At 41.4% G+C, this 25,469-nt stretch overlaps 1 protein-coding gene across 6 annotated transcripts in view; it reads right to left on the reverse strand.

Annotated features, from left to right (window-relative positions):
* Positions 1–25,469, reverse strand: part of RABGAP1L (RAB GTPase activating protein 1 like) — a 753,664-nt gene that overhangs the window by 207,338 nt on the left and 520,857 nt on the right. For all 6 annotated transcript variants that reach the window (XM_053909255.1, XM_053909254.1, XM_053909257.1 and 3 more), the window contains one exon: positions 10,523–10,564. In XM_053909255.1, the coding sequence (XP_053765230.1) occupies positions 10,523–10,564 (42 nt within the window). The remainder of the gene's footprint in view (positions 1–10,522; positions 10,565–25,469) is intronic.

A 25,469-nucleotide genomic window follows, 5' to 3' on the forward strand; every position in this document is an offset into this window, starting at 1 on the left:
CTATAATCTCAAGGAAAAACCACAGCCAGTGTCTGAGCTTCCCATTAAGGTCCTAGGGGTGTGGGCTGAAGACGGCCCACCAGGACTGGCCTGAAACATACCCCCTGCGGTTGTAGAATTAAAGCCCAGGGCAGAACCCAGCCGCCAGAGACAATATTTCATCCCTTACAAGGCACAGGTCGGGATCCAGAAACAGCTGGAGAGACTTTTAAAGTGTGGGATCCTCTGGCCTTGCCAGTCACCTTGGAACACGCCCCTCTTGCCTGTCCAAAAACCAGGCACAGACAACTACGGGCTGGTTCAGGGCCTGCAAGCAATAAACCAGGTAACTGTCACCATACACCCAGTGGTCCTGAACCACTATACACTTTTGGGGCTCATTCCTGCTGAAGCCACCTTTTTCACCTGTTTGGATCTTAAGGATGCCTTTTTCTGCATCCGCCTGCCCCCCCCCCCCCCCCCCCCCGCCCCGGGGCCAATTGACCTTTGCCTTCCAATGGGAGGATCCTGAAAATGGTGACAAGGGCCAATTAACTTGGACCAGGTGGCCTCAGGGGTTCAAACCCACCCCCCAACCATTTTTGGCAGTGACTTAAAAGCCTTCGCGGTGGATCAGTACGACCGTGTCCTGATTCAGCACAGGGATGACGTGGTGCCAGCTGGGAGGTCCCAGGAGGGCTGCATGGAAGGGACTCAGCAGCTCCTTACCCTCCTATGGAAAACCGGTTACAAGGTCTTAAGAAAAAAGGCCCAGATCTGTCAGGAAAAGGTGAAATATCTTGGCTTCCACCTGTATCGGGGTAGTGCAACCCAGCCCAGAGAGGAAGCAGGCTGTTTGCCGGCCCCAAAACCTGACGCCAGGTTCAAGAGTTTCTTGGGGCTGTAGGTTTATGTAGGATCCGGATACCTAACTTTTCAGTCCTGGCAAAACCCCTCTATGACACTACAAAAGGGGGGAGAGAGGGAACCCCTGATGTGGGAATCAGTACAGCAGAAGGCCTTCGAGGAACTAAAGCAAGCCCTTACTAATGTGCCTGGTTTAGGGCTCCCAGACATGACCAAGCCTTTCTCTCTGCATGTCCATGAGTACATTGGACTCCCTGGGCCTGACCTAACTCAGATATTGGGGTCATGGCATCGCACGGTGGCATATCTCTCCAAGAAACTTGACTCTATGGCCCAAGGCTGCCACGGCCCTCGTAGTGTCTGAGGCTGACAAGTTAACTATGGGACAGGAATTGAGAGTCCGAGTGCCACATTCAGTATTGACATTAATGGAATACAAGGGACAGTCCTGGCTAACCAACGCCAGGATGGTCAGATATCAGGGAATGCTATGGGAGAACCCATGCATCCGCCTGGAAGTAATGCCGACCCTGAACCCTGCAACTCTATTGGCTGTTGGGCCAGGCCAGCCAGACCATGACTGTATTGAAGTCATGGAAGAGGTGTTTGCCAGCCGACCAGACTTGAGGGATCAGCCCCTCAGAGACCCCGACACTGAATATTTCACTGATGGTAGCAGTTCTGTAAAAAGGGGAGAGCATCTTGCAGGTTATTCCATGGTGATCCTGAACTCTGTCATTAAAGCAGAGCCCCTGCCGAAGGGGACTTTGGCACAAAAGGCAGAGCTAATTGCTCTAACCCGAGCCCTCCAACTGGTGGCAGGGATACGTGTTAATATATACACAGCCCCTACATATGCCTTCACCACCCTCCACGTACGTGGGACCTTATACAAAGGGGAGGGTCTAATAAACTCTGGAGAAAAGGACATAAAATACGGTGAGGAAATCCTTGAACTCTGAGATGCTTTGTGGGCCCCTAAAAGTGTGGCAGTCATGTATTGCTGGGGACATCAAAGGGGAGACACCATGGCTGCATGGGGAAACCGAAAGGCAGACCAAGAGGCAAAGCTAGCAGCTTCCAAAGGAGTAACAAAATCAGCGGCCTTAACCACCACACTGTTCCCTAACCCACTGACAGAATGGGACCCTAATTACTCACACCATGAAAGTACTTGGTTTAAGACTGAAAATGGAAACTGCTTCCCAGGTGGATGGTGGAAATCTGAAGACAGCTGAGTGACAATTCCTGAGGCCCTGGCTCCAGCCTTTGTCAAGCAGTTCCATCGGGAGACTGCTATTGGCCCCTGAAACAATGTTAGGCCGATATTTCTACATCCCTCGGCTCTCCAGCATAGCTCCGGTGGTATGTGAGCAGTGTGAAACCCACACCCGGAATACCCATGTCAGGGACGCAAGGCTGCTCCTGAGGTGCAGAGTGTTGGGGGAGCCCCATTTGAAAATGTGATGGTGGACTTCACTGAGCTACCCTGGGCTTGGGGCTGTAAATATCTGTTGGTCTTTGTGTATACTTTCTCAGGCTGGGTGGAAGCCTTCCCTACTTGCACAGAAAAGGCACATGAAGTGGCCTGACTTCTTCTAAAGGAAATCATCCCACAATCTGGGATCCCCATCACTATGGGTTCAGACAACGGGCCAGCGTTCAAGGCTGAGGTGGTGCAGCTGGTGGCAACAGGGCTAAAGATCACCTGGAAGTTATACTCGACATACCAACCCCAGAGCTCCGGGAAGGCGGGACAAATGAACAGAACCTTGAAGCTACAATTAAGTAAACTGTGCCAAGAAACCCATCTGCACTGGGACCAGGTGTTTTCAATAGCCTTGTTTAGAATCAGGTGCAGCCCCAATAAGCAAACAGGGGTTTCCCCTTCTGAAATCCTTTATGGGTGCCCTTCACCAATTATTAAGGAGGTATGGGGGGTTTAAATGAGATAGGCAATTTAACCCTAAGGCAACAGAGCTCTGGGCTCTACTCTAACTGCCCTACACCTATGGGTTAAGAGCAATGGCCTGTGAGTCTGACCACAGATGCTCACTCCTTTGAGCCAGGAGATGCTGTATGGGTAAAGGAGTGGAATGTTCAACCACTCAAACCTCTTTGGAGGGGCCTGTTCACTGTCATTTTGTTCACCCCTACTGCAGTAAAAGTAGCCGAGGTGGGTCCCTGGATTCACCACAGCAGAGTGAAGCCGGCATCCTGGGACTGGGAGTGCATTCCTGATCCATCCACGCAGTGTACGGTGACCATACGAAGAAGCAATCTGCAACGCCAGAGACTCCGGCAGGGGACCGCTGCCCTGCATTAGTCACTCCAGAAGCTGACCAATCTACGCACGACAGAAGCTTGAGGAATCGCCGGTCCAGTGAAATAAATAAATTGTCCTTATTTCCTATATCTGCCTTCTTACTGTGATGCACTGTCACCCCTTGTTTCTCACTATTATTGCAACTTTTCCCCCTACTTTTTGCTATTGGATTGGCAGAGGTTGCCCCAGTCAGCTGGAAATGTGGCGAGAGGTTTCTGTTAGCACCCACTTTCACCCACTTATGTGACCCATGTATTCGCATAACCAGGTCAGGCCAAGGAGTCACCTGGACCTTACTGTACCATACCCATTTGTCATGGCAGGGAAGGACCGTGGGGACATGCATACACAATGAGTCCACCTATCCCATCTGCCACCGGGGAAGTCAATACACTTGCTTTAACCCACAATACTCCCCAAATGAAGATTGGTTAGAAGTCTGACTTTCTCGGGAGGTGGGGGGAGTCTTGATCAGCTGGACACAAATCACTAACCCCAAGTGTCCGGTGTCAATACTGTTTGATGTATGTGCAGTTATAGCTATTGGCCCCAAAGCCTCTGTCGTATGAAAAAAGCGGGCACTTGTCATGGAGAGCCCAAGGACTCTTGACATACCATGCGGAGGCTTAGACTGGGAATGAAAATACTGACTCAATAATAAATACACGTGTGAGGAGAACGGTTTATGTGCCTATATACCTGAGTTTTTATGCCCCAGTTGGAGCTGTGTTTCATAGGCTACTTGGGAAAAAAAAAAAGTCACAACAGCACTCCTTTAGAAGGGGGCTGCTACATCAGGTTGTCAATCAAAAGCCTGTTACCCTGTTAATTTCACCATCATTAACCCAGAAGACTACAAATGGCAATGGGGCACCCGAATTGACATCCGAATCTATGGGCGAGGCAGACCCAAGGACTGTGCTATATTTCAAGATGGTCACTACCACCCATATGACCACATCCCATCAAGTCTTCCACTCCTTCTGTAAGGGAATAATAGTCCCCTCCCATTTCAGTCCCAGGAAGGAACTTGTTTCTAGCCCTGGCAGAGACTACAGCCCAGACCCTAAAGATCTCTTCATGCTATGTATGTGGGGGAACCAGCATGGGGGAACAATGGCCATGGGAGGCCAAGGAATTAGATCCCCTCAAGCCTTATAATGGAACAAAATATCCCAGTTCTACTACCGGGGTTTGGCTCCTCAAAACCTCAATCATTGGGAAGAACTGTCTTGCCCAATGGGGAAAAAATTTCACCATCCCTGTTGGAAACTTAACATGCCTAGGCCAAAGGTTTTATAATTCAACCACCTGGGAAACCCAAGGGTGGGGGTCCCCGGGTCACCTTGAACCAGACCCTTGCCCCTTGTTTAACTTCTCTCATCTCCAAGAGGACTGGGACAACACTGATGCAGCCATCAAATGGCAGGCCCCAGGTAGACTATACTGGGTATGTGGGAGAACAGCCTATACAGTACTTTCCTTAGGCTGGTCAGGGTCATGAGTGCTGGGGACTATCCATCCATCTTTATTTCTACTCCCACTTGCAAGGGGAGAACATCTGGGAGTTCAAATATACGGAGATAGAGAGGCTCAAAAAAAGTGGCGTGCCTTGAAAATTGGCAAATGGAAAGATAATGAATGGCCTCCTGAGCATATAATCCATTATTATGGCCCTGCCACCTGGGCAGAGGGTGGGTCCTGGGGCTACCGCACTCCCATTTACATGCTAAACCACATAGTCAGACTGCAAGCAGTTGTAGAAATTATAACCAATGAAACTGACAGAGCTCTTAATAGTCAAGCAACAAACCAAAATGCGCAATGCCATTTATCAAAATCGCTTGGCCTTAGATTACCTGCTTGCTTCTGAGGGAGGTGTTTGTGGAAAATTTAACCTGAGCAACTGCTGCCTACAGATAGATGATGAGGGAAAAGTCATAGAGGAGATCACAGATCAAATGAGAAAGGTTATTCATGTCCAGTCCAGACTTGGAAAGGTGAAAACCCCGGGGAGTTATTTGGAGGATGGTTTTCAACTCTTGGGGGGATTCAAAACCCTCATAGGAATTATCCTCCTAATTTTGGGAGGGTGCTTAATCTTACCCTGCTTAGCTCCCTTGATTGTGCAGTGTGTCTCCAGTCTCATTGAGGCTATGGTTGAGAGAAAAACAGCCGCTCATGTAATGAGGTTATGGAAATATAAAAAGAAAAGATGCATGGTATGGCCTCAATCTTTTTGTATTTGTTGAGGCCTATTTTGTGACCTAATATGTGATCTCTTCTGGTGAATGTTCCATGTGCACCTGAAAACAATGTATTCTACTTTTTTAGGATGGAATGTTATGAATCTATCTGTTAAGTCCATTGGGTCCAGTGTGTCATTCAAAGCCACTATTTTTTGCACATGCACATGCACAAGCGAGCGGGGGAGGGGAAGAAAGAGAGGGAGATTATCCCAAGCAGGCTCTCCACACTTAGCACAGAGCCTGATGCGGAGCTCCATCTCACCACCATGAGATCACGACCTGAGCTGAAATCAAGAGTCGGACGCTTAACCAACTAAGCCACCCGGGTGCCCTGCATGTTCATTATTTCTTAGTGAAAGAGGTCACTACAACAGTCCAAGTTAAAGGGTGTGGCAGCCTAACTACCAAAGTGGGAAGATTCTAAAAATCCTTAAGAAGTAGAATCAACAGGAGTTGATGACTCAGTAGATGTTGGGGATTAAGAAAAGAAGAGCATTAAGGATAACTTCAGGTTTCTGCTTTGAGCAGCTGGGTAGTACCTTCACTTAGGTGAAGGTTACTGGAGGAGACACAGGTCTGGGAGGGCATATCAGTTCAGTTTTGGCTTTTAGATTTGATGTGCCTCTGAAACATCCAAACAGAAATGGTAAGTGCAAGCCAAATATTTGGATCTGGGCTAAATATAAAGATGAGAGTGAACATTTATAGATGAAACCAGGGGAATGAACAAGATCAGCAAGGAAGAAGCACCAAGTGTGTTCTTAGAGGCCGGAACCCTGTGGAACTCCAAGTTAATGACTAGAGGGGAGAAAGGACTGAGCAGAAGTAAAATGAGAGGAAGGCGAGAGGGAGATTAAAAAAAAAAAAAAAAAAAAAAGACAGAAGCCAAGGGAGAGCATTTCAGAAAAAGGGAAGTGTTATGTCTTTATGAGGTTTTGATAACTGTTGAAGATTCAAGGAAGATAAAAATGGAAACAGGTCCACTGATTTTGTTAGTTACTTCATAAAAAAAGCTTCAATAGAATGGTAAGGAAAAAAGACCATAGTGGTTGAAAAGCCAAAAACATCAGATATGTTTCAGAACTTTTACATAATATAAAAAGCTCATCTAAGCCAGGCGCATTCTTCTAAAATTTAGCCGGCAGCAACTGGCTTCCCTAAAAAAATAAAAAAATAAATAGATGTTCCCAAATGAAAGAACATTGGACTCTTCAAAACTGCCTGAAGAGCTCTGTTTGTTTATTTACAGTGAAACAAATTGGTATAATGATTACTTTTTCATCTGCTTTTACAACTTGCTTTTGCTGTCCATTAAAGCACATACTTAGAATACGGAGAAAATGTACTCTCATATTGCTAGTAGAAAGCAATTTTGCAATATGCATCAAAAATTCAAATGTGATCCAGCACATGTAACAGTCTGACCCAGTAACTACATTCCTCAAAGTTTATCCAAAAGATACTGCATACTAAATAAGTATTCAAAGATGGAAATTTAGGGATGTGTGTCTAACAGGAAAGGTCTAGAAACAACTTAAACATCCATAAAAATTAAATATAAAATTGATTAAGTAAAATCATGGTATACACAATAAGACACTAATCAGTTATCAAAAAACCTAAGGCAGCTCTATGCACAATAACAGTACCTGAGTGCAGGGTCATACTCACAAGTTTCCAGGCACCAATCATATACTAACTCATTAAACTCTAACAATCCTATGAGAAAGATGTTACTACTATCTCCATTTTAAGGATAGGGAAACTGTAATTTATCTAAGATTGCTAGATAAATTGTGGGAGACAGGATCTGAACTCAAGTAGTCTGGCTCCAGCATCCATGCTTTTAACCACTACATGTCTGTAGTGACAAAGAAGATAGTCATCATATATTATTAAATGAAAAAGAGTCTTGTTCATCAGCAATTTTTGAAAGAAAACAGAAGTTCATCCTTTTACATTGTTCTGGATTTACCTCTCAGATCCCATCATCTTAACTGTAATCCTCAAACCCATGTTAAAAAATCTGTATGTACATATACATATATATGTATGTAGATAGGTAATGCATGCTTACATATTCATAGACGAAAGCATGGAAAGAAGATCTTACACTGAACTTTTATTATGGTTACTAGGGATGGAATCATGAATGGATTTTCTTTATCTCTGTTTATATACACACATAAGACATCAAATGAACCACTTTCTGAATGCAAAGAACCTATTCTGATAAAAAATTCTCAGCCAACATGAACTGGCTAAGATTAATTCTGATTGATCACGTCTAATCTATTATAATGTACTATACGCTGTGATTATTGAACGTTTCATATAATAAGCGAATTAAATTTGGGGGAATGTATCTAACCTACCTAACGTACACTGCCAATATCCTAAATGATCTGATGATGCTATGTACTATAGTGAATCATTCTTTTAGCTCAAAGCCTTTCTATGAAGACTATTTCTAACCCAAAAGAAAGCAGCTTCCATTCAGAAAGTAGGTGTCTTTAAACCATACTGAGCAACAGAGACCTTCACCTATAATTATGCTGCTTAAAAATATTATAAATTCAGCTTTGCCATTACTAAGCCAAAAGACTTTAGGCAACCTGGGGTCTTGGCTCCCTCAATTATCAGCTGTGGGAGAGAATTATATAGTTTTCTCTGGTTAACACAATTCACAATTCTCTTACAAATAACACCTGGATATTTAATGTGCTAATGGATAACTTATGTTGGGCTCATAAGCATTTTGAACTGTCCCTAAGTTTGTTTTATTTAATATAAACAAATATACATTATTTTATATGGCTTCTTAGATTAGAAGCTAAAAGTTAGTCACTGTCATATATGTTTGGGATATTCTTTTTCCAGGTGGAAAAAGATCTGGTCCCGGCAATCAGATCAATTTGGTACACTTCAATTCAGCCTATATATACTGTCTCTAAGACAGCTCCAAGATTCATACAAGGAAGGGATGTAAATATGGGCCACTAGTGGGAAAGCTCTCCTTTTTACCTTCTCTAACTAGGCAAGTTCTCCAAGATGACACTAGATGAACATCCACGTATTGTTACAGAAGATACAAAAACCTTTCTGCCCTGTAGCCAGAGAATGTCCCCTGCACAGGTGACATCAGGTTAAGATGGACAAAAATAAATGAAAATAATGCAATCAAACCAAAAGAACCTGCTAATCAGGAAGATAACTGACCAGGCAGATACGCTGCTGACACAGAGTATAGGTCAAATATACTTATTGGAGGAAATCCTGGGTTATCCCCAAAAGACAGAGTGTGTGCTAAGAGCACCAGTAAAGAAAAGTCAGCAAAATAATGAAGAAAGGCATTTTGGGAAAGATATAATACCTGAGGCTTAAAAACAAATTAGACAAGATAGGACAAATCACAACTTTGTTGGACTCCCTTACACTTGCTTTACGGCTAAGTATTGTTTGTTGTCTGAATTACATAAAACTTTCACTGCTTGGGCATTCTAAAAGTCTTATCCCAGCCCTATACCAAAAGTTCTTAGGAAGTTTTTGGTTTTGATTTGTCCTAATGACAAAAAACAAATAGAAAAAATTGGAGGTAGAGATCCATGACTTCATTAAAAGACACATGCAAATATATTTTTGTTATTTTATTAAAAACATTTTTTAATGTATATTTATTTTTTAGAGAGAGAGTAAGCGAGCAAGCGGAGGGTTAGAAAGAGAGGGAGACAGAGGATCCAAAGTGGGCTTGGTGCGGACAGCAGACAGCCCAACGAGGGGCTTGAACCCATGAACTGTGAGATCACGACCCAAGCTGAAGTCAGACACTTACCTGACTGAGCCACGCAGGTGCCCCGTTTTTGTTACTTTATTGAAGAAATTTTAAATATTTTCCTAACTTCCAAAATAACTTTAGTATAAGAATTGTTCGTATCTAAACTCAAAATTATTGAATGAACAATTTAAAGTACAATTTATGAACTTCACAAAAAACAGATGTTTAACAGAATAGGAGGTGAGGATAGTACCCCACTTCTTGATGTACACAAGACCCATATTATGTCATGTCTTTGTTTTGGGTCAAGGTATTTAAGTACGGAAATAAAATATCCAGTGGCTCTCTGAAGACTTCAAGTCATTATCTTTTGGAAAATTTGGAAGAATGATGGGGAAGCTAGAAACAAATTCTGAGTTACCCTGTGAATATAACTATAATCACAATAATGACAGCTAACATTTATTAGGCAATAAAATGTTCTAGACACTATATTAAGGATTTTTATATATCATCATATTTAATTCTTACAATAATCCCATAAATTAGTGTCTATTATTATCTCAAAACTCAGGGTCTGAGCACTTACAGCATTTTGCCCAAGGTCGTACACCAGAGCTGAAATTAGATCCAAATCTGTCCAAGTCCAGGGTCTGGAATTTTAACAACTATGTTTTATGGGGAAAGGGTGAGTCTGCATTTTTTTTTTTTTTTAATAAATAAGGCAATTTTCACCTTCAGCAACAGAATGTCATCTCTGACTGAAGGACAAAAACTGACTGACTGGATTACTTTCAGCAACTCGGCAGCAAATGTCTTGCTATTACCACACTGTTAAAGCTGCACGGATATGTTGATATAAAATCCAACAAGGTAATTATAATTGAATTCTAAAGTGCTTATAAGTTTCTAGCTCTCAGAGAAAGAAGTGCAAATTGAAATGTAGCAGTTTCTTTTTTAGTCAGTATATTATAAAAGCTTGCTAATAACTCAATTCTATGTTTAGGTACCTCCAGGGATGTTATCATGGTAAGAAATATTTTAAGAAAAAGGCTGGCATCATTTTGACAGAAAACAGGTTTTAAATTTTTCTCTTACATCATCCAACTCGTATGAATGAAAACAACTTTATATGTTGCTGGAAGGAGTGCTAGGATAGTAAAATTAAATAGATTATAAGAAAAACAAAGAAACAAACTCTAAATAAACAACAAAGGAGAGAATCAGAGTTCCTCCCAAAAGTCTTCTGTTGTGTTCAAGAATCTAGAATGAGTCAAAGGCTATACATTTGAATTATGCCCAATTTAAAGATAAAAACAGACTTACCTTTAGGAGAGCCAAGGCTACATGAAAGATAATATTCAAACCCTGAAATAGAAAAAGAGAGTCCAAATCAATACTGCCACATCTACCACTGTTTTATTAAGTTTCCCCAAGACTTCCATACATCTCTAATAAAACCCCTAATTGCTTTTATCTTCACATACAATAATAATTAAACAATGAGATTTTTTTTTTTGAAAGGTATTTTCCTTCTCTGAGAGGCTTACTGCATATTTTTGGTGCCATTTAATTAACATTCACATAAAATTGTTATTTTTACAGTAAATTATTTTCCTTAAATCCTTCAATAAATTATTCAATACATTATTTTTCCTTCAATTTCTGGATTATCTGCATGGGTCTAAGGCTTGTGAAAGTCAAGTTCTTTGATCAAGATGGCAGTGATGCAGAAGTCTAAACTTATTCCATGGAATTCCTAAGTCCCAGTATATACATCTTGGTGAGGTAAAAGGCCAGCAGCAGACAAAACAAAACAAAACAAAACAATGTTGCTGATAACTGGGACGGGTTGTATGGGAGGAGCTGTAAGCATCGCACTGGATTTCCACCACTGTTCTTATTGCTTTAGTTCTCGTTTGCTTTCAAGTAGTATTCGTGCAACTAGAGGTGTACTTAGGGGCTATCCGCTAGGCTTCCTTTTCCTTTTTTTCCCCCTGAAACCCAAAGCAACATGTCTTTAGGAATAAACAAGTTAAACATCTTGTTAAGAAGTCTTACTGGAGCTGAATTCTGAGCTCTGAGTTCAGCCCAGGGGCTCTGAAGTGATGTTGAGATGTTAAATTCAAAAATACAGGACATCTTAAATGCTCAAGATGACAATCAGAAACAAAGTTGCCATGAAATATGCCATTTCCTCCCATGGAAGTCACCATACAGGAGAGGAAAGATCTTTCAGGTATGAGTTGACATCTCCCATGAGCCCAGGGTCTGTCTTTGTGCCTTCATCTTGGTCACAAATACAGTCTATCTGCCTTTTAGATATGGCACTGTACCAGATATGTTACACAAAGAACTACTATACCAGATGTATTATGCAAAGAACTTTTTTTTTAAGTTTATTTATTCATTTGAGAGAGAGAGAGTGAGAGAGAGAGATGCACAGAGAGAGAGGGAGAGACAGAATCCCAAGCAGGCTCTGCACTGTCAGCACAGAGCCTGTCATGGGGCTCGACCGCACGAATGAGGAGATCATGGCCTGGGCCAGAACCAAGAGTCTGACAATTCATCCTACTGAGCCACCCCGGTACCCCTACACAAAGAACTTCTAATAAACCATCCTTTTCCTATCTCCAAAATCAGAAGCGAGGATTAAAACTAGATACTTAGAGTGAATCCCTATTATAATTTGCTTAACTTTCATAGTGAACTACCCAAAATATGATTTAATGGTATAAGGGGTGAATGATTAATACGAAATATTTGGTTCGAGGACTGGGGTTTACTCTGTTAATTCTTTAAGAACTAAAAGCAGCAGGAAGTATAACCAGGCCAGAAGACAAAAGCAAATCATCACAGTTCATTATCACACCAAGCAATGATTCTGGACTTGATCACAATTTATCAATTAGAAAAAAGAAGACTATTGTAGATCAAAAAACCTGGGTTACAATGAAGCAAAATTTGCTTTCCTAATCGAAATTTGTTTTTTAATCTCTTAAAAATTTTTTTAATATAATTTATTGTCAAATTGGCTTACATACAACACCCAGTGCTTATCCCAACTGCCCTCCTCCATGCCCATCACCCATTTTCCACTCTCCCCCACCCCCATCAACCCTCAGTTTGTTCTCTGTATTTAAGAGTCTCTTATGGTTTGTCTCCTTCCCTCTCTGTTTGTAACTTTTTTCCCCCTTCGCTACCCCATGGTCTTCTGTTAAGTTTCTCAAGATCCACATGTGAGTGAAAACATATGGTATCTCTCTCTGCCTGACTTACTTCACTTAACATAACACCCTCCAGTTCCATCCACGTTGCTGCAAATGGCAGGATTTCATTCCTTCTCATTGCCAAGCAGTATTCCATTGTATATACGTAAATCTGGGCCCTCACCCATTAACTGCTGTGCGCTGTTGCCAAAACGCACAGGCCAAGCCTGCTGCCCTGCTCTTTCCCCTCCACCCACATCACAGCTGCTCGCCAGTGGTGAATTCTCACAACCCCAGTGCTTATCAGCCTGCCGTAGGACTAAGTCCACTATGTCTCTGGATCTTGTTCTCCTAGTCACTGCTTAAAATGTAAGCCCCTCTTGTCTCCAGTTCTCTAATCCTTATAATGCTCTGGTTTTTTCCTCCTAAGTTGGTCTCGCACCCCTCCTCTCCCTCCCAAATCCCTTCAGGGTGCACTTTGGAGACTCCACATTCAACCGACTTTGATATATTCTCAACCCCCTTGCTTTCGCAGGAATAGTGAAATCTCACAGATTCTCATAACAACCTGTATTATGATTCTCACTTTTCAGAACGTGAACTTGACTAGCCTAAGCTTATATATGGATTTAGTAGAAGCCCACCATCATCCCCGCCTCTTAATGTCTAGTTTAAGGGCATTTTTACCACTCTGTGCTGGCATGACATATATAATACGTGCTTATTTGAGGACCAGAGGACTAAACTATACTAGCTATCCTAAAATTGCTGAGATTTATTCTTTTCCCAAGGGACCCAAGTAGAGCAATTTATTATCTCAAAGTCAAACTACTGGATAATAACTGAGCTGTGAAAAACACCAAGAACTTAGACATTTTTTAAAAAAAAAGTTAAAGACCTCTAGAGAGCCAAAACAGCTCTAACACCATAAAAATTTTTATTTCATATGCACTTTGAATTCGTTTGGTGATACGACTGTAGAGTTTATGGGTATCAGAAGTAGCAAGCTAAAGGACAAAGTGCATGGTAGCTGGGATTAGAGACAAATAGCCTATAGAGACAGGTGTCAGAATTAAAATATTAGATCTGACAGAAATACAAGATACGTTTTTAAAAAAATATTCAAATGTATAGTTGTCTGGGCCCATTTAGTGGAACCAATAATCCTATAGTTTACCTTAGTTCATGATGATAATCCGATAGTATTAATGAATGCTTCCATGTTCAAAATATTGTACTTAAGAAGGAAGCATAGCATGTGTTTAAATGAAAAGTAAGTAATGTTTAGTTTGGGAAACTAAAGCGGTCCCTTTCAGTTACCAGAAACAATTTATATAGGGAAACTCTCTAAACCAGCTTAAGGTATTCCTGCATCTGCCATCCATAAAACATCCATAAAACAGACAGAAGTAAACACTTCACAAGCCTTAAACTAAAGTAGAAGAGTGTGGTCACACTGTGCAAACAGGATACAGCATTTGGTTGGTTTAAAATTACAGCACCACATATAGGTTGGCTTTGAGATGACAATGTCAGGGCAAGCTTTGGTCCTCAGACTTGGAGCCAACAATAAAGTGAATTATAAGGAAACAACCCTTCACTCTACCAAGCTACCACGAACGAAATCCCCTGTTGTTACTTAACTGTCCACCCACTCTTACATGATTCAATCTTTGACTAATTGAGCTGAAATCTATTTTTTGAAATACACTTTAAAAAGAGAAAGATGTCCTATATTTTCAAGATGCCTCTCCTTTTCAGGAATATGTGATCTGTAGCAATTTTTTAGGTACTGAGGGGTAAATAAGTGGTCCTAATAGGGCTCAAACAGTAAAACATTTGGAGAACAATGAAGAGTAAAAATAACAAATAAATGTGTTGTTGTGGCTACCTCTCATTTGTGGTACAAGGCCTAACTCCAAGTTCAATATAATAAATAAGGGCCAACATCCACATATTATCTATGTGCCAAGAGCTGAATTAATCACAATGAAAACATGGCCTTATTTCATCCCACAACCCTCAATTCCATTTTAATTCCATCCAAATGAAGATTTAGAGAAATCAAAGTAAGTTTCCCAAGGTCACACGGATTTTAAACTAAGCAGTGTAATTCTAGAAGTCGTTCTCTTAACCACCAAGTTAGAGAAGATGGCCCAATAAATAAGTGAATGGATGAATATATCCTTTCGTTGGGCGTTTTCAATGTGCCTTCTAACTCCTAAAGAATTAGTGATTCCTTCCCTTTAAAATTTTTTTTCTTAATGTTTATTTATTTTTGAGAGAGAGAGAGAGAGAAAGAGAGGGAGACACAGAATCCGAAGCAGGTTCCAGGCTCTGAACTTTCAGCACAGAGCCTGATGTGGGGCTCGAACCCACGAACCGTGAGACCATGACCTGAGCTGAAGTTGGACACTTAACCGACTGAGCCACCCAGGTGCCCCCGATTCCTTCCATTTAACGTAAATTTTGAAAGCAGAGGGTAGAAAGATAACAAATAGGTGACTTCTACCAAAACCAAATCTTGTAATTTACACCATGTCGAAAACACTCACAAAAAGCAGCTGACTGCTTGCAGGATATAGGGCAATATAAACTCAGCATGCTGTAGCGAGAAAGGGTCACCACCTTCCTCCAGTGACAACACACTGTTATCAGCCTCGTGTGCGTGAAGAAGTGTCTCCTTTACTGACTGGAAAGCTACGGTTTCAAAATTGAGTCACGGCTCGGCAAAATGTTCCCTTTAAAGAACACCTACAAGTAACTGCCCCAAATTAAATAGTTTCTCCGAAGCGTGGATCACGGCGTTCCCGGGTAGGCCAACAATCGAGCACCCACAATCCCGTGTGAAGGAAGGCTGACAGCACAGCGCTCACTGAAACAAAGACACGAACGTTTGGCTCTGATGAGCAGGCAATCGTGAGCTCAGAGGGAGCTGACAGACTGTGCGAGAAGCTGTCAAAAGCTACGCTGACAGCGCTGAGAGCAAATGCTGAAAAGGTAGTTAGTGCCAAACAGTGCCGAGTGTGCTTCAGCACCCGGCTCCTCAGGCATCAAAATAAAAGGGAAATAAATAGTATGTGGGAATGGAAATCCTAACCACAAGGCAGGGAGAACCGATCAAACCAGAAGTAGCCAAGGTAAAGGGAGCGGCCCACAGACAAACACGGCCAATGCTAGAGAAAATGCGAGCTGCCCTTCCGACCCAACACGGGACATACCGTCCCAGGAAGTGGTGACGACTCAATGAAACAGCACAGAAAAAGCACATCACAGGAATTGAACACTTGCTAAGTATTCAGTAAATGCCAGCATACATTATTAGGTTTGCATATTGATTGCCTGTCATGGCTGGTATTTTATATCTTTTTTTCACTTAATTCTGAGTAACTCCATGGCATATGTATCACTGCCACCATTTTAGAGATGAGCAAACTGAGGCCCAGAGACATCACTCTGTTAGTAAATGGCAAAGCCAGGACTAGAACTTATGTCTGTCAGATTAAAAAAAAAATCCATAGCTTTTTCACTAATTCAATACTGATTATGTTTGTCAGACAAAAAAAAAAAAAAATTTCCACAGCTTTCTCACTAATTCCATCCATCTACTGCAAATTCAGTGGGACTTTGGTTAGTGTCTGTAATGAATTAAGGACGTTCTTAATTCTTTGACACTTCTCCCATCCAGAAGTAAGGTCTTTGACCTCTCCTCTTAAATCTGGGCAGAGTATACTACTGCTTTGCCCAACAGAATATGGTAGAAGTGAAGTTATGCCTATATTCTGGGCCCAAGCCTTAAGGGTAAAAGCTTCCACTCCCCATCTCCTGGAGTGCTCCCCCCCACTCCCACCACGTGAAGGTCAGCCACCACCAGTTATATTTAGACCCTATGCTCTAAGAAGCTAAACAAAAAGTAAAGGGTCTGCAGGACAAAATGCCATCCATAAGAGACAGAGGCCAAGGGAGTGCCTGCCTGGCTCAGTCAGAAGAGTGTATGGCTCTTGAGCTCGGGATTGTGGGTTTGAGCCCCATATTGAGTGTAGAGATTACTTAAAAATAAAAAAAATCTTGGGGCGCCTGGGTGGCTCAGTTATCATGATCTCTCCCTTCCCGAGTTCAAGCCCCGCATCAGGCTCTGTGCTGATGGCTCAGAGCCTGGAGCCTGCTTCGGATTCTATGTCTCCCTCTCTCTCTGCCCCTCCCCTGCTCATGCTCTGTCTCTCGCTCTCAAAAATAAATAAACATTAAAAGAATTTCTGTTTTAAATAAAAACATTATAAAAAAGAAAAGAAACAGAGGCCAAGAATCACCCAGGTGCCACACACGTGGATCAACAAGTCGTCCTGACAGTGAATCCTGCAGCCTCAGGTGCCCCAGTGGCTGCCATGTGGGTCAGAGGTAAACCACACAGCTGAATCTTTCTGAAATTCCTGACTTATGAAATTGTGAATAAAATGAATGGTTGTTTTAATTTTTAAAAGCCTTTAATTTTGAAATAATTTCAGATTTAGAAAAAATGTGCACAAATAGTGCCAAGAATCTCGGCATACCTTTAACTTGGCTTCATCAAATGTCAACGTCTCACATAACCACAGTACAACTATCAAAACCATGAAAGCAGTATTCAAATTTTGTCTGATGTCCCACTGATGTCCTTTTCTGGTCCAGGATCCAATCCTGGACCATGTCTTACATTATGCTGTCATGTCTCCTCAGTCTGCTTTCATCTAGGACAGATGGCAGATCAAAGTCTTTGTCTTTGATGAACTTGATACTTTCGAGGAGTACAGGACTCTATTTGGTAGAATGTCCCTCAATTTGTCTGATGTTTCCTTATGATGAGATTTAGGTTATGTATTCTTGGCACAAACAACACAGAATCAATGTTGTGTCAGTCCATATCAGGAGGCTACATATAATATCAACATGTCCCGCTTCAAAATCATTGTTTTAAAGCCACTCAGGTTTGGTGCAGCTTCTAATGTACATCAGGCAACCAGAACATAATCCCTCTGAGCTTCTCTTTGGGTGAGATAAATTTCTTACTTTTGTGATCTACAAAATGCATTTTTCCACACACACACAAAAAGCGTGAGATAATTCCCATGCAAACAAAAAGAAATACTGGCTGCTCTTAACACAGAGGTCTAATAGCAAGAATAGTGTAACACATTAACCCAAAAGTATTTTACCTTATTTTCATTCTCATAGAGTAAGCATTTTAAAAATTCCATCTTGGGGCGCCTGGGTGGCTCAGTCGGTTGAGTGGCCGACTTCGGCTCAGGTCATGATCTCGCGGTCCGTGAGTTCGAGCCCCGCGTCGGGCTCTGTGCTGACAGCTCAGAGCCTGGAGCCTGTTTCAGATTGTGTCTCCCTCTCTCTGACCCTCCCCCGTTCATGCTCTGTCTCTCTCTGTCTCAAAAATAAATAAACGTTAAAAAAAAATTAAAAAAAAAATTCCATCTTTTAGGATGACTAAATAATGGAGTTTGATGGCGTACCCAGTAAAATCAGGTTGTATTCTAGGTTTAGGGTTTTGTTTCTGGATGCCCACTAGAGGTCAGGATTGCAGCACTGAAAACAAAGCAGCAGCTTAAAAAAGATGTCCGGGACCTTCACCACAGCCTTGCATATAAATTCATCTAAGTTCTAATGTTTGAAAGCCCTCACGGCCAAGTCCTCCCTTAGGCCTGCTACCTGTTGACTAATATAGTATAAACTACAAAAAAACTTGCATGATTCCAGCCTTCCCTTTCCCCCAGTTTCCTTAATGTTTTCCATTTTTACTATAGATTCATTTGTTACTTTTCTCATGAGTAGAAACAGTTCAAGAATGTGGAGGATAAGAAATAGATTTAACATATGAATGCATCTGTCTGGTTGTGGGTGTTTTGTTTTTTTTTTTTTTAATCTTTGCTCGACTTGCATTTGTTTTTATAAATGAACTACTGAATAAAGTCACTTCTTAATTATGAGTGACTCTGGGAAAAACTTTAGTAGTTTGTGAAATCTGAATTAAATAAACCTTTTAGTAACAAAGGAGGTAAAATAAGAGAAATAGGTCAAATGAGAGGTTTTGACAAATATTTACCAAATCTGTGTGCCAGGCGTTATGAAGACTGCTTAGTATATATAATCACTTGCATGTTTACAGTGATGGATAGGTCATTTCTCCATCAATGGACTCCTAAACTAGGACTGGCGATAGAAATATAAATAAGCAACACATTAACCCTGGCTAATAAAGGAGAGGTGTGACCTGGAAAGCATTTTATGATGCCCTATTGGTAATGAACATTAGCAATCACCCTTCTGTTTTCAATCCCATTAAGTCATGATAAGCCCTGGATTATTCAGTCTTCCAGCTACAATTATCAGTCAACCCATCCCAGGCTGTGGGGATATTTTTGATGCCCTTCATAAAAACAAAGAAGACAAAGACTCCCACCAATCTCTAACTACCAGCTGATCTCGATCCTTCTCTCCCTCCAACCTCCTGCTAGAGTTTCCATTGATCCAATCCACCCTCTTTTTTAAAAAAATAAAAATGATCTCTAAAAACCCCAAAACACATTAGCCTAAATTCAACAAATATGTATAGAACACCAACTATGTATTCAATATGGCATGGAGGTGTTCTGAAAATTTAAAAGAAATATATTAAAAAAAATCAATAGATTTGGGGAGACAAGTCACTTGCAAAGGTTAGGGAACAGAGTACTATTTGGTACAATGTGTCAAGTTACTTTGCTGGGACTCCCCACAATCACACACTGCAGAAAAATGCAACAGGCAATTAAAACGTGCAGGAATAACTTGGGTTAAGAGCAGTGTGAAGTCTTCTTTGCAGCTTGACCTAATTCCAACTGATGAACTAAAACACAACAATGATGATGATGATGATGATGATGATGATGATGATATTAGCTACTAACATTTACGATCAATTAACATATGCCAATAATTGTTTTTAGAACACTAAAAATATCATTTAATTAAATCATGAGAATGTAGAAACTGAGGCACATTGCTAACGGTTCACCAACTCGCCCAAGATCACAAATGGTTGAAGCTGAGATTCAAAAACAGGTAGTCTATATCCAGAGACAGTGTTAGAAATGACCATGGCATACTATACATTTTCCTTAAATCTGAAGCTATTAAAGTCAGAATAAGATTGTTTTAAAGGTTAGCTGAATTAACAATGAAGATATTTTAATATTTAATGTTCAGACTAAACTGGCTCCAAAAGACCATTAGTTAAGAAATGTGTGGGGGCGCCTGGGTGGCGCAGTCGGTTGAGCGTCCGACTTCAGCCAGGTCACGATCTCGCGGTCCGTGAGTTCGAGCCCCGCGTCAGGCTCTGGGCTGATGGCTCGGAGCCTGGAGCCTGTTTCCGATTCTGTGTCTCCCTCTCTCTCTGCCCCTCCCCCGTTCATGCTCTGTCTCTCTCTGTCCCAAAAATAAATAAAAAAAAAAAAAAAAAAAAAAAAAAAAAGAAAAAAGAAAAAAAAAAAGAAATGTGTGAGACTGTATCAATTTATCATTAGAAGGTATATGTTAATATATCAACTTGTGCAACATTAAATATATGCTTGTGATGTAACAGAAAACATATTGGTTTCTGTTCCAGTTATGGGCACAGATATTCCTGAAACCCTTGTATTTTCCTAAGTAATAAGAACACTAAAAGCATCTCTTGTCCTAATATTAAGTCTCTGACCCCAATTCCTGACACAGGGCTCTTGAAACCCTTATAATTTCCTAGGTGGTAGGAGTGTCTTTTGTTCTAATGAGGTGACCCTGGGTGGGCTCTTAAGGTAGCTCCTTGATGAGAGCCTGTCACCAGAAAGAAAAACCATGCGTGGAAGCTTGGAATTTCTCCCCTACTAACTCCCATTTTCTTGAGAAGGGAGAAGGGCTGAAAATGGAGTTATCAATTGATTCATCATAATTAATCACGCCTACATTAAAATGTACGCCTCCATAAAAGTCCCGATGGTACGGAGTTCAGGGCTTCCAGGTCGGCAGCATGTACATCCATGTACTGAGCATATGACACGCCTTTATGTGTCTCTTAAGGAACTGGTCAACCGTCTACATTACTGGCATTACTGGTAAGTAAATGTTCCCCTGAGTTCTATAAGCTGCTCTAGCAAGTTGACTGAAACTAAGGAGGGGCGTTATGGGAACTTCTGATTTGTAGCCAAAATGAACATAAGTTGTGGGTAATCTGGGGACCTACTTGTGTTTGACATCTTAAGTACAGTGGTAGCAGGCTTGGGGTACTGAGCCCTTAACCTGTGGGATCTCAAGGTAGATAGTGTTAGAACTGAGTTATGTTGTAGGTCACCCAGCTGGTGTTGCAGGAAAAGCCTTTACACATTTGGTGCCCAGAAGTGTCAGCAGTGAGGTGTTCCATGAGTGGGGTAGCAGTATGACAGTAGAGGAGCCACACAAGGAAGAAACACACAGCAGATGGGCTGAACTGTTTTTCCTCTGCAATGCTAATCCAGGGAATCCCAGCCAGAAGACTTAGACCCACAGGTAAGCTGTAAGGTCCTCTTTGATAATGCTTTCAGCTGGTTGCTACCACATCATGTACCATCTGCTAAATGATCTGACACCTTTCCATGTACAGACACTACAGCACTTTTCTCTCTGCTGAATGCCGGGATTTCATTGGTGGCACCCACTGCCCACAAACTCCACCCTTTTTGGTGATCTCATAGCTGTGGGGAAATGAAAACTAGGTTCTTCTCAAGGAACTCCCCCATATTAGACCATGCCCTGAACCTCTGGACCTTCTGTATGATGTCTTCTCTACCTGGAACATCCTTCTTTTACTTAGCTACTCCTCTCTCTCTAGGTCCGATATTAGATGCTAATTCCTCCAAGGAGGTTTTCTTGGCATTCCATGGCTGGGTTAGGTACCCCTTATTAGGGCTCTTTAAAAGCATCCTGGACTCTCCATCCATTGCTGTGTAACTACTCATTTATCTGTCTCTCTCTCCTTGTAAGTTACATGAGGGCAGAACCCTGCCTGTATCTTTACTGATGTATTTCCATCACTCAGGACACTACCTGCAACAGAGTAGGTTCTCAGTATTAGCTGAATCAATAGATGTAATGAATAGGATTGTTGGAATCAAGGAAATAGAGCTTTCATGAGAATCAAGAATCATGAAATGTTCCTCAAAATAGCTTCTTTCTACAATTTATTGATATTAATAGCATACTCCTTTTGGCTGGTGGGCCTCATTTGCAGGTTATTTGGAAAGAAAAACAGATTACATTCAGTTCCTTCTTAAACATGAAAAGCGAGCTTCTGAATAATAACATTAAAATTCAGACATGCTTTCTTTCATCTTCTACTATCCCAGAAGCTTCACTACCTCTTTCCAAATCTGAAAACAAGGGTATAATGCATCCGGGTGATGTTCTCAGGAAAGGAAAACCAATCACACGTTTATCACTGTCTTCGGAAACAAGCAGAAGCTGAAATTTTAAGTACTCCCAAAGCAGAACGAGGTGGGGTGGGGAACCCAAACACAACTCAAGAACTTGCAGTCAAATATACAGTTGAGAGAATTTAAAAGACTCAAGATACCATATGTAATTTGCTTGGTGAGGAGTCTGGTGAAAGGCTGCAAGCAGACTAACACACTCTGGATAGACGACTCCTACCCCATCCAAGGATGAAGTCCTGAGGTGTCTGTCATGCTGGGGAGCCGTTAATGAGTATATTCATCTTTGGTGACCCTCTTTCTTTCTTCTGTCCTCACTCAGTACATGGGTAAATGTTAGCGAAGCTTAAACACTAGAGACGACAGGGGCGGAATATAGGAGGCAAGTACCGAAAAAGAGTTTAAAAATTAAATCAGGTAAACAGCTCCACTGTTGCCTGCCACGTCTCTTTGAAGGATTTACTAATTATAGAAACTCACAATTTTTTATTTAATCACCAGATGGGGCATCTCTATCTTTTCTCCACCTCCTGCCCCCTGCCACTTAGAGCCCCCAGCAGACTGGTCTGAATAAAAAAATGTACTGCCAGCTTTAAGAATTAGGATGACAGATGCTGGAGACAGCCAAGGAGCCCAAGTTTCACTCTGTCTCAGAGATAGGTGTGGCCTCTTTCTGCGAAGAACTACATAGGATTTAGCACCAAACTAACCGCACCATTTCACAGCAGCCATTACTTGGTAAAATCTTAACTACAACCTTTATAGCACTTTGTTGCAGAGAACTTCCTGTGCAATTCAATTGTAACAATATCTGTCAGGTACAGAAGTTGATGTTACTACCTCCATTTTACAAAACACCTCAAATGTGCGAGGTGGTATTTTTAAGTTCACAGAATTAGGACTGGAATGACAAGCTTCCTGATTCTAATCCAGTTCTTTTACCATCAGCTGAGTGGTTGACCTCCTGGGGTGCTTTTTTGTTGTTGTTGTTTTAAATGTTTATTTTTGAGAAAGCGCAAGTGGGGAAGGGGCAGAGAGAGGGAGACAGGATTCAAACAGGGCTCTGTGCTGACAGGCTGACATCAGCAAGTCCCATGTGGGGCTTGAACTCACGAACTGTGAGGTCATGACCTGAGCTGAAGTCAAAGGCTCAACTGACCCAGTGCCATCCAGGCACCCCTCCTGGGGGGCTTTTATAAGACACTGAGGCAGTTCAACCTTGGATCAAAGAAATATGAATTTCTTGGGGGTATAGCCTGTCCACTTGTATTTTTAAGAATTTCCCAGGAGTCTGATATGAATCCAAACTGAGAAGTGAGCAGTACCTAAAGTTTTCAAGCCAACTGCACGTTACAATCACCTAGGAAGCTTTAATAATACCTCAAAGTCTACTTTAATTGGTCTGGGTGGGGCCAGGTGATTGTAATATACAGCCGGGTGTGAGAATCACTGTATAATACTTCTAACAAGCACATCTTAAAATTCTTTAATTTAAAGTCCACCTCTAGCTACTTCATACTATTTAAAATGTTTCTGAGGGAGGGGCCAAGATGGCAGAACAGCAGGGAAGTTTTCTGTGTGTCTCTTGTCCCTGAAATACAGCCAGATCAACACTAAACCATCCTGCACGCCTAGAAAACTGATTCGAGGATTAACACAACAATCTTCACAAACTGAACCAGAGAACTCAGCAGGTACTTGGCACAGAGAGGTGAACTGGGGGAGAAAACTGCAGAGGGCAGGGAGGTGGTTTTGCTTGTGGGGAGAGGACAGAGATGGGGGGAGTATGGGAAAGCACCCCCTCCCCCAAAGCACCTGGAGAGAAAAGGAAGATATGCAAGAGACTGAACAAAAAAAGGAGAAAGGAAAAAGGAGAGAGTTTAAATTCCATTAGGACTCTATAAACAGGGGGAGCACAGAGTCTGAAACTCTGCAACTAGATACCTGTCTGTGCTCTGGTGGGAAGAGCAAATCTCCAGGAAGGGAGAGCGAGGTCCCAGCCACATGGGGAGAGGTGGTTCCCCTGCTGGGAGGACATTTGGTAGAGGCTGCCCTCAACAAGTACAAAAAGATCAAGATCATACCGTACGTATTTTCAGACCACAACACCATGAAACTCGAAATCAACCATAAGAAAAAATGTGGAAAGATAACAAATACTTGGAAACTAAAGACCATCCTACTAAAGAATGAGTGGGCTAACCATGAAGTTAAAGAGGAAATTAAAAAGTACATAGAAGCCAATGAAAACGGTAACACCACAGCCTAAAACCTCTGGGACGCAGCAAAGGGAAGCATATAGCAATCCAGGCCTTCCTAAAGAAGGAAGAAAGGTCACAGATACACAATCTAACCTTATACCTTAAAGAGCTGGAAAAAGAACAGTAAATAACACCCCAAACCAGCAGAAGACAAGAAATAATAAAGATTAGAGCCAAAATCAATGCTAGAAAAACGAAAAAACCAGAACAGATCAATGAAAGCAGAAGCTGGTTCTTTGAAAGAATTAACAAAATTGATTTTAAAAAAAGTGTGATCAAAAAGAAAAGGAAAAGACCCAAATAAATAAAATCAAGAATGAAAGAGGAGAGATCACAACCAACACAGCAGAAATACAAACAATAAGAGAATATTATGAGCAATTATATACCAATAAAATGGGCAATCTGGAAGAAATGGACAAATTCCTAGAAACATATATACTACCAAAACTGAAACAGGAAGAAATAGAAAATTTTAACAGACTCATAACCAGTAAAGAAATCGAATTAGTAATCAAAAATCTCCCAAAAAACAAGAGTCCAGGGCCAGATGGCTTTCCAGGGGAATTCTACCAAACATTTAAAGAAAAGTTAACACCTATTTTCTTGAAGCTGTTCCAAAAAATAGAAATGGAAGGAAAACTTCCAAATTCTTTCTATAAAGCCAGCATTACCTTGATTCCAAAACCAGACAAAGACCCCACTAAAAAAAAAGAACTATAGAACAGTTTCCATGCTGAACATGGATGCAAAAATCCTCAACAAGATATTAGCCAACCAGATCCAACAATACATTAAAAAAATTATTCACCACGACCAAGTGGGATTTATACATGGGATGCAGGGCTGGTTTAATATCCACAAAAACAATCAATGTGATTCATCACATCAATAAAAGAAAGGACAAGAACCACATGATGCTCTCAATAGATGCAGAGAAAGCATTTGACAAAATACAGCATCCTTTCTTGATAAAAACCCTCAAGAAAGTAGGGATAGAAGCATCAAACCTCAAGATCATAAAAGCCATATAGGAAAGACCCAACGCTAATATCATCCTCAATGGGGAAAAACTAAGAACCTTCCCCTTAAGGTCAGAAACAAGACAGGGATGCCCACTCTCGCGGCTGTTATTCAATATAGTATTGGAAGTCTTAGCCTCAGCAATCAGACAACACAAGGAAATAAAAGCCATCCAAATCGGCCAAGAGGAGGTCAAACTTTTGCTTTTCTCAGATGACATGATACTCTATATGGAAAACCCAAAAGATTCCACCAGAAACTGCTAGAACTGATCCATGAATTCAGCAAAGTTCCAGGATATAAAATCAATGCA

Source organism: Panthera pardus, unplaced genomic scaffold (assembly GCF_024362965.1).
Source record: "Panthera pardus isolate Hobbes unplaced genomic scaffold, ASM2436296v1 HiC_scaffold_21, whole genome shotgun sequence".
NCBI classification, from domain to species: Eukaryota; Metazoa; Chordata; class Mammalia; order Carnivora; family Felidae; genus Panthera; species Panthera pardus.